Source organism: Catharus ustulatus, chromosome 37 (assembly GCF_009819885.2).
Source record: "Catharus ustulatus isolate bCatUst1 chromosome 37, bCatUst1.pri.v2, whole genome shotgun sequence".
NCBI lineage: Eukaryota > Metazoa > Chordata > Aves > Passeriformes > Turdidae > Catharus > Catharus ustulatus.
The window spans coordinates 1238265-1248347 of NC_046257.1; the positions used below are offsets into that span (position 1 = coordinate 1238265).

Genomic DNA, 10083 nt, shown 5'->3' on the forward strand with positions numbered 1-10083 from the left:
TGGGTTAAATTCTGGGTATTTTGGTCTCACCTTCCCCATGTGACACCCGGTTGGATCGGAATGGATTTTGGGGTAAATTTTGGGTTAAATTTTGAATTTTTTTGGGTTTTTTTATCTCACCTTCCCCGTGTGACACCCGGTTGGGATCAGGGTGAATTTTGGGTTAAATTCTGTATTTTTTGGGTTAAATTTTGAATTTTTTTATCTCACCTTCCCCATGTGACACCCTGTTGGGCTGGGATATTTGAGATTGATTTTGGGATGAATTTTGGGTTAAATTCTGTGGATTTTGGGTTTTTTGGCGTCGATTTTGGATTTTTTTGGGTTAAATTTTGTATTTTTTGGTGTTTTTTTATCTCACCTTCCCCATGTGACACCCGGTTGGATCTGGATGGATTTGAGGTTGAATTTTGGGTTAAATTTTGTGGATTTTGGATTTTTTGGGGTGGATTTTGGGGATTTTGGGGTAAATTCTATATTTTTTAGGTTAAATTTTGAATTTTTTTGGCTCACCTTCCCCGTGTGACACCCGGTTGGGCGGCAGCGGCCCCCGCACGTGGATGATCCCGCACCTGTTGGGCATCTCGTCCTCGTTGGGATACTCGGAGGTGTTGTAATAATCCACGGAGTGAACGATGCGCAGGTACAGCAGGAGTCTGTCCAGCACCTGAGGGGACATTGGGGACACTGAGGGGACATTGGGGACATTGGGGACACTGAGGGGACACTGGAGGTGCTGTAATAATCCACGGAGTGAACGATGCGCAGGTAAAGTAACAGCCTGTCCAGCACCTGAGGGGACATTGGGGACATTGGGGACATTGGGGACACTGAGGGGACACTGAGGGGACACTGGAGGTGCTGTAATAATCCACGGAGTGAACGATGCGCAGGTACAACAACAGCCTGTCCAGCACCTGAGGGGACATTGGGGACATTGGGGACATTGGGGACACTGAGGGGACACTGAGGGGACACTGAGGGGACACTGAGGGGACACTGAGGGGACACTGAGGGGACACTGGAGGTGCTGTAATAATCCACGGAGTGAACGATGCGCAGGTAAAGTAACAGCCTGTCCAGCACCTGAGGGGACATTGGGGACATTGGGGACATTGGGGACATTGGGGACACTGAGGGGACACTGAGGGGACACTGAGGGGACACTGAGGGGACACTGAGGGGACACTGGAGGTGCTGTAATAATCCACGGAGTGAACGATGCGCAGGTAAAGTAACAGCCTGTCCAGGACCTGAGGGGACATTGGGGACACTGAGGGGACATTGGGGACATTGGGGACACTGAGGGGACACTGGGGACACTGAGGGGACACTGAGGGGACACTGAGGGGACACTGGAGGTGCTGTAATAATCCACGGAGTGAACGATGCGCAGGTACAGCAGCAGCCTGTCCAGCACCTGAGGGGACATTGGGGACATTGGGGACACTGGGGACATTGGGGACACTGAGGGGACACTGAGGGGACACTGAGGGGACATTGGGGACACTGAGGGGACACTGAGGGGACACTGAGGGGACACTGAGGGGACACTGGAGGTGCTGTAATAATCCACGGAGTGAACGATGCGCAGGTACAACAACAGCCTGTCCAGCACCTGAGGGGACATTGGGGACATTGGGGACACTGAGGGGACACTGGGGACACTGAGGGGACACTGAGGGGACACTGAGGGGACACTGGAGGTGTTGTAATAATCCACGGATGTGAACGATGCGCAGGTAAAGTAACAGCCTGTCCAGCACCTGAGGGGACATTGGGGACATTGGGGACATTGGGGACACTGAGGGGACACTGAGGGGACACTGAGGGGACACTGAGGGGACACTGGAGGTGCTGTAATAATCCACGGAGTGAACGATGCGCAGGTAAAGTAGCAGCCTGTCCAGGACCTGAGGGGACATTGGGGACACTGAGGGGACACTGAGGGGACATTGGGGACACTGAGGGGACACTGAGGGGACACTGAGGGGACACTGAGGGGACACTGGAGGTGTTGTAATAATCCACGGAGTGAACGATGCGCAGGTAAAGTAACAGCCTGTCCAGCACCTAAGGGGACATTGGGGACATTGGGGACATTGGGGACACTGAGGGGACACTGAGGGGACACTGAGGGGACACTGAGGGGACACTGGAGGTGCTGTAATAATCCACGGAGTGAACGATGCGCAGGTACAGCAGGAGCCTGTCCAGGACCTGAGGGGACATTGGGGACATTGGGGACATTGGGGACATTGGGGACACTGAGGGGACACTGAGGGGACACTGAGGGGACACTGAGGGGACACTGGAGGTGCTGTAATAATCCACGGAGTGAACGATGCGCAGGTACAGTAACAGCCTGTCCAGGACCTGAGGGGACATTGGGGACATTGGGGACATTGGGGACACTGAGGGGACACTGAGGGGACATTGGGGACACTGAGGGGACACCCCAGTGATGCTCTGGGCACAGCTGGTGACACCTGGTGACATCTGATAACATCTGATAACATCTGATAACATTTTATAACATTCAGTGACATTTGATGACATTTGATGACACCTGGTGACACTCGGTGACATTTGATAACATTTGATGACCTTTGATGACCCCTGGTGACCTCTGGTGACCCCTGGTGACCCCTGGTGACATTTGGGCACACCTGGTGACCCCTGGTGGCCCTTGGTGACACCTAATGACCTTTGATGACCCCTGATGACATTAAATGACCCCTGGTGACATTCCCTGACCCCCGATGACCCCTGATGACCTTTGGTGACATTCAATGACCCCTGGTGACCCCTGGTGACATTTGATGACCCCTGCTGACCCCTGGTCACACTTGGTGACATTCCCTGACCCCTGGTGCCACCCCCTGTCCCCTGGTGACATTCCCTGACCCCTGATGCCCCCTGATGACATTTGGTGATATTCAATGACCCCTGATGACCCCTGGTGACATTCAATGACATTCAATGACCCCCAGTGACCCCTGGTGACATTTGATGACCTTTGATGACCCCTGGTGTCATTTACTGACCCCTGCTGACCTCAGGTGACTCCTGGTGACATTCCCTGACCCCTGCTGACCTTTGATGACCCTTGGTGCCATCCCCTGTCCCCTGGTGACATTTACTGACCCCTGGTGACATCCAATGACATTCAATGACCCCAGGTAACCCCTGGTGACATTCCCTGACCCCTGGTGACATTTGCTGACATTCCCTGACCCCTGGTGACCCCTGATGACCCCTGATGACATTCAATGACATTCCCTGACCCCTGGTGACATTCAATGACCCCTGGTGACCCCTGATGACCCCTGGTGACATTCAATGACCCCTGCTGACCCCTGGTGTCATTCCCTGACTCCTGGTGACACCAGGTAACCCCTGATGACATTTCATGACCCCTGGTGACATTTAATGACACCTGGTGACACCTGGTGACGTTTGATGACATTTAACAACATTCAATGACCCCTGGTGACCTTTGGTGACATTTGCTGACATTCCCTGACCCCTGGTGACATTTGGTGACATTCAATGACCCCTGGTAACCCCTGGTGACCTTTGCTGACACCTGGTGACATTTAATGACCCCTGGTAACATTCAATGACCCCTGGCGACATTCTCTGACCCCTGATGACCCCTGGTGTCATTTACTGACCCCTGGTGACATTTACTGACCCCTGGTGACATCCCCTGACCCCTGATGACCCCTGGTGACATTTAATGACATTAATGACCCCTTGGTGACCCCTGATGACCCCTGGTGACATTCCCTGACCCCTGGTGACATTTGATGACATTTAACATCATTCAATGACCCCTGGTGACCTTTGATGACCCCTGGCAACCCCTGGTGACATTTGATGACCCCTGCTGACCCCTGGTGACCTTTGATGACCTTTGATGACCTCTGGTGACATTCCCTGACCCCTGGTGTCATTTACTGACCCCTGATGACATTTGGTGACATTCAATGACCCCTGGTGACCCCTGGTGACATTTGGTGACATCCCCTGACCCCCGGTGACATTCAATGACCCCTGGTGACCCCTGGTGACCTTTGCTGACACCTGGTGACATTCCCTGACCCCTGGTGACATTCAATGACCCCTGATGACCCCTGATGACCCCCAGTGACCCCTGGTGACATTTACTGACACCTAGTGACCCTTGCTGACATTTAATGACATTTAAAGACCCCTGACGACCCCTGGTGACCCTTGGTGACATTTAGTGACCCCGGCGACATTCAATGACCCCAGGTGTCATTTACTGACCCCTGGTGACCTTTGCTGACATTTGGTGACATTCCCTGACCCCTGGTGACCCCTGGTGACATTTGATGACATTTAACATCATTCAATGACCCCTGGTGACCTTCGGTGACATTTGCTGACCCCCAGTGACCCCTGGTGACATTTGGTGATATTCAATGACTCCTGATGACCCCTGGTGACATTCAATGACATCCCCTGACCCCCGGTGACCCCCGGTGCCACCCCCCGTCCCTGCCACCCACCTTGAGCAGTTTCTCGTCGCGCTCCACCGTCACCTCGGCCGGGTTGGTCTCGCGGGCCGTGTCCTCCTGTCCCTGTCCCTGTCCCTGTCCCTGTCCCTGTCCCTGTCCCTGGCCCTGTCCCTGTCCCAGCAGCTCCTCCTCCTCGGCGCTCACCTCCTCGATCAGGTAATCGGTGATGTGGCGGAGAACCGGGTTCTGGGCCTGGGGACAGAGGGGACATCATTGGGGACATTGGGGACATAAATGGGGATGGGCCACAGCACAGGGTTCTGGGCCTGGGGACATCATTGGGGACATTGGGGACATTGGGGACATTGGGGGGATTGGGGACACTCAGGGGACACTGGGGACATCACAGGGACATTGGGGACAGTGGGGACATTGATGGGATTGGGGACATTTGGGACATTGGGGACATTGGGGACAGTGCGGACATTGATGGGATTGGGGACATTGGGGGGACACTGGGGACATTGGGGGGATTGGGGACATTGGGGACATTGGGGACATTGGGGACACTGAGGACATCACAGGGACATTGGGGACAACGGGCACATTGGGGACATTGGGGACATTGGGACATTGGGGACATTGGGGACACTCAGGGCATCGAGGACATTGAGGGGACATTGAGGGAGATTTGGGACATTGAGGGGATTGGGGACACTGGGGGGACATTGGGGACATTGATGGGGATGTGGTGCAGGACCGGGTTCTGGGCCTGGGGACAGACAGGGGACATTTGGGGACATTGATGGGATTGGGGACATTGGGGACACTAGGGACATTGGGGACATTGACAGGGATGTGGTGCAGGACGGGGTTCTGGGCCTGGGGACAGAGGGGACAGCATTGGGGACATTGGGGACATTGGGACATTGGGGGGATTGGGGACACTGAGAGGACATTGGGGACACTGGGGACACTGAGGGGATTGGGGACATTGGGGACATTGGGGGGCTTGGGGGGACACTGGGGACATTGGGGACATTGGGGACAGTGGGGACATCGGGGACAGTGATGGGGACACCCTGGGGACATCAAGGACCCCCTGCCATGTCCCCCATCCCCTCTGTCCCCTCCCTGTCCCCTCTGTCCTGGTGTCCCCTCTGTCCCTCTGTCCCCTCTGTCCCGCTCCTCCCATTGTCCCCTCCCTGTCCCCTCCTTGTCCCCCTGTCCTTCTGTGCCATCTGTCCCCTCCCTGTCCTCTGTGTCCCCATTGTCCCCTCTGTCCCCTCTGTCCTGCTCCCCCCATTGTCCCCTCCCTGTCCCCACTGTCCCCCATGTCCCCTCTGTCCTGGTGTCCCCTCCCTGTCCCCATTGTCCCCTCTGTCCTGGTGTCCCCTCCCTGTCCCCATTGTCCCCTCTGTCCCTCTGTCCCCCTGTCCTGGTGTCCCCATTGTCCCCTCCCTGTCCCCATTGTCCCCTCTGTCCTGGTGTCCCCCTTGTCCCCTGTGTCCCCTCTGTCCCCATTATCTCCGGTGTCCCCATTGTCCCCTCCCTGTCCCCCCGTCCTTCTGTCCCCTCTGTCCTGGTGTCCCCTCTGTCCCCTCCCTGTCCCCATTGTCCCCTCACTGTCCCCTCTGTCCTGGTGTCCCCATTGTCCCCTCCCTGTCCCTTCTGTCCTCTCCCTGTCCCCTCCCTGTGCCCCCATAGTCCCCACTGTCCCCCCCATCCTGGTGTCCCCTCCCTGTCCCCATTGTCCCCTCTGTCCCCCCTTGACCCCTGTGTCCCCTCACCCCCGGCTCGGTGGCGGGCGGTCCCTCGCTGTTGTCCCCTCTGTCCCTGTGTCCTGGTGTCCCCACTGTCCCCATTGTCCCCATTGTCCCCTCCCTGTCCCTTCTGTCCCTCTGTCCCCTGTGTCCCCATTGTCCCCATTGTCCCCTCCCTGTCCCCTGTGTCCCCTCACCCCCGGCTCGGTGGCGGGCGGTCCCTCGCTGTTCTCCCCGGGGTTGTCCCCGGTGCCGTCCCCGGTGTTCTCTGTCCCCGTGGCTGTCCCCACGGCTGTCCCCAACGCTGTCCCCGCTGTCCCCAGCGCTGTCCCCACCGTCCCCGGGGGGCTCCAGAGCCGGGCGCGCGCGTCCAGCGCCTGCACCAGCCGGGCGGCCAGCTTGATGTCGTGCCGGACGATGGGGCGGTGCTGGGTCAGCCCGGACACGTTCCGGACGCGCCGGGTCAGGTCCCGGTTCACTCCGGGGCTGAGCTCACACTCACGGAGCTAAAAAACCCAAAATCAACATAAATCATCCCAAAATCAACCCAAAAATCTACACTGAATTAACCCAGAATCCATCAATCCCAGCCCGGACACGTTCCGGACGCGCCGGGTCAGGTCCCGGTTCACCCCGGGGCTCAGCTCACACTCACGGAGCTAAAAACCCAAAATCATCCTGAATTAACCCAAAATCCACCCCAACATAAACCAAAATCTATCCTGAAATAAACCAAAATTCATCAAATTCATCAATCCCAGCCCGGACACGTTCCGGACGCGCCGGGTCAGGTCCCGGTTCACACCCGGGCTGAGCTCGCACTCACGGAGCTAAAAACCCAAAAATATCCAAAATCACCCCAAAATTCATCCTGAATTAACCCAAAATCTGTCCCAAAATCCGTCCCAAAACCCAGCTCATGCTCGCACAGCTGAGAACATAAAAAATATCCGAAAATCCTCATAAATCACCCCAAAATCCCCCCAAATCCACCCCAAAATCCCCATAAATCACCCTGAAATTACCCAAAATCCACCTGAATCACCCCAACATCCACATCAATCACCCCAAAATCCACATAAATCACCCCAAAATTTACCTGAACCGTCACAAAATCCACATAAATCACCCCAAAATTCACATAAATCACCCCAAAATCCATCTGAAACATCCCAAAATCCCCCAAACCCACCCCAAAATCCACATAAATCACCCCAAAATGCACATAAATCACCCCAAAACCCCCCAAAATCCACCTGAATCACCCCAAAATCCATCTGAAACATCCCAAAATCCACATAAATCACCTCAAATCCACATAAATCACCCCAAAATCCAAATAAATCACCCCCAAATCCACCCAAAATCCACTTGAACCACCCCAAAATCCACCTCAAAATCACCCAAAATCCACGTAAATCACCCCAAAATCCACGTAAATAACCTCAAATCCACCCCAAAATCCACCTGAACCATCCCAAAATCACCCCAAAATCCACATAAATCACCCCAAAATCCACATAAATCACCCCAAAATCCACCTGAACCACCCCAAAATCACCCAAAATCCATCTGAAATGTCCCAAAATCCACCTGAACCACCCCAAAATTCACATAAATCACCCCAAAATCCCCAAATCCCCCCAAATTTCCCCCACCCACCCGGATGTTCTGCAGGCTCCAGCAAATCTCTTTGATGTTCACGCTGCGGTCGAACGTCACCCAGCCCCGCCTGAAGAACCTGGGAATCCAAAAAAAAACCCAAAAATGGGAGCAAAATCATGAAAAATGCACCCAAAAATACATCCTAAAATCTTAAATAAGGTACCCAAAATACACCCCAAAAATGGGACCAAAATCCTAAAAAATGTACCCAAAAATCCCAAAAAATGTACCCAAAAATACACCCTAAAATCCTAAAAAATGTACCCAAAATACACCCCAAAAATGGGACCAAAATCATGAAAAATACACCCAAAAATACATCCTAAAATCCCAAAAAATGTGCCCAAAATACACCCCAAAAATGGGACCAAAATCATAAAAAATGCACCCCAAAATCCCAAAAATCCACTCAAAAATACACCCCAAAAATGGGCCCAAAATTCTGAAAAATGTACCCAAAAACCCACTCCAAAAACCCAAAATCCACCCCAAAAATGGGCCCAGAATTGTAAAAAATGTACTCAAAAATCCAAAAAATGCACCCAAAATACACCCCAAAAATGGGCCCAAAATCCTGGAAAATACACCCAAAAATCCCAAAAAATGCACCCCAAAATCCCAAAAATGTACCCAAAAAACACCCCAAACATGGGCCCAAAATCATAAAAAATACACCCAAAAATGCATCCTAAAATCCCAAAAAATGTACCCATAATATACCTCAAAAATGGGCCCAAAAGTGTAAAAAATGTACCCAAAAATACATCCTAAAATCCCAAATAATAAACCCAAAATACACCCCAAAAATGAGACCAGAATCCTAAAAAATGTACCCAAAAATCCCAAGAAATGTACCCAAAAATACACCCTAAAATCCTAAAAAATGTACCCAAAATACACCCCAAAAATGGGCCCAAAATCCTGGAAAATGTACCCAAAAATCCCAAAAAATCCACTCAAAAATACACCCCAAAAATGAGCCCAAAATCCTGAAAAATGTACCCAAAAAAACACCCCAAAAATGGGCCCAAAATCATTAAAAATACACCCAAAAATACATCCAAAAATCCCAAACAATGCACCCAAAATACACCCCAAAAATGGGACCAAAATCAGAAAAAATGTACCCAAAATCCCAAAAAATCCACCCCAAAATCCCAAAAAATCCACCCAAAACACACCCCAAAAATGGGCCCAAAATTCTGAAAAATGTACCCAAAAACCCACTCCAAAAACCCAAAATCCACCCCAAAAATGGGCCCAGAATCATTAAAAATACACCCAAAAATACATCCAAAAATCCCAAACAATGCACCCAAAATACACCCCAAAAATGGGACCAAAATTGTAAAAAATGTACCCAAAAATCCCAAAAAATGTACCCAAAAATCCCAAAAATCCACCCCAAAATCCAAAAAAATCCACTCAAAAATCCATCCAAAAATCCAAAAAAATGTACCCCAAAAATGAACCCAAAAATCCCAAAAAACCACTCAAAAATCCCAAAAAATGAACCCAAAAATCTCAAAAAATCCACCCCAAAATCCCTAAAAATAAAAAAAAATCCCCCAAAAATCCACCCAAAAATCCCCAAAAACCCCCCCAAAGGAACCCACCCCAAACCCCCCAAATTTTCCCAAATTTTCCGGAATTTTCCCGAATTTTCCCCTCGGTCACCTCCTCTCGGGCTGCGGCTCCGACAGCGCCACGCGCATGAACCCGGGGTAGCGCTTGCACAGCTGGGGATGGGGAAAATGGGAAATTTGGAGATTTTTGGGGAAAATTTGGGGAGGTTTTGGGGAAATTTCAGGGAAATTTGGGGTTTTTTGGGGAAAATTTGGGGGAAATTGGGGGAATTTTGGGGGAAATTTTGGGAAATTTTGGAGATTTTAAGGGAAATTTGGGGGATTTCAAAGAAATATGAAAGATTTTGGGGTAAATTTGGAAAAATTTGGGGGAAATTTGGGAATTTTTGGGGGATTTTGGGGAAACTTGGGGGAAATTTTGGGAAAATATGGGGAATTTCAGAGAAATTTGGGGGATTTTTGGGGATTTTGGGGGAAATTTAGGGGAAATTTGGGGAAAATATGGGGAATTTCAGGGAAATTTGGGAGATTTTTGGGAAATTTTGGGGATTTTAGGGAAAATTTGGGAGAAATTTGGGGGAA

The 10083-nt window shown here is 51.6% G+C and overlaps 1 protein-coding gene across 1 annotated transcript in view; it reads right to left on the minus strand.

Annotated features, from left to right (window-relative positions):
* The window catches only part of SRRT (serrate, RNA effector molecule), a 30583-nt gene extending 20918 nt beyond the window's left edge, over window positions 1-9665 (minus strand). Inside the window, exons 1-5 of the mRNA XM_033084333.1 lie at window positions 9593-9665; window positions 7913-7991; window positions 6448-6756; window positions 4539-4739; window positions 514-667 (exon numbers count right to left, since the gene is read on the minus strand). Coding sequence (XP_032940224.1) covers window positions 514-667; window positions 4539-4739; window positions 6448-6756; window positions 7913-7991; window positions 9593-9630 — 781 coding nt within the window. The 5' untranslated portion in view covers window positions 9631-9665. The remainder of the gene's footprint in view (window positions 1-513; window positions 668-4538; window positions 4740-6447; window positions 6757-7912; window positions 7992-9592) is intronic.
* Window positions 9666-10083: the final 418 nt, after the last annotated feature.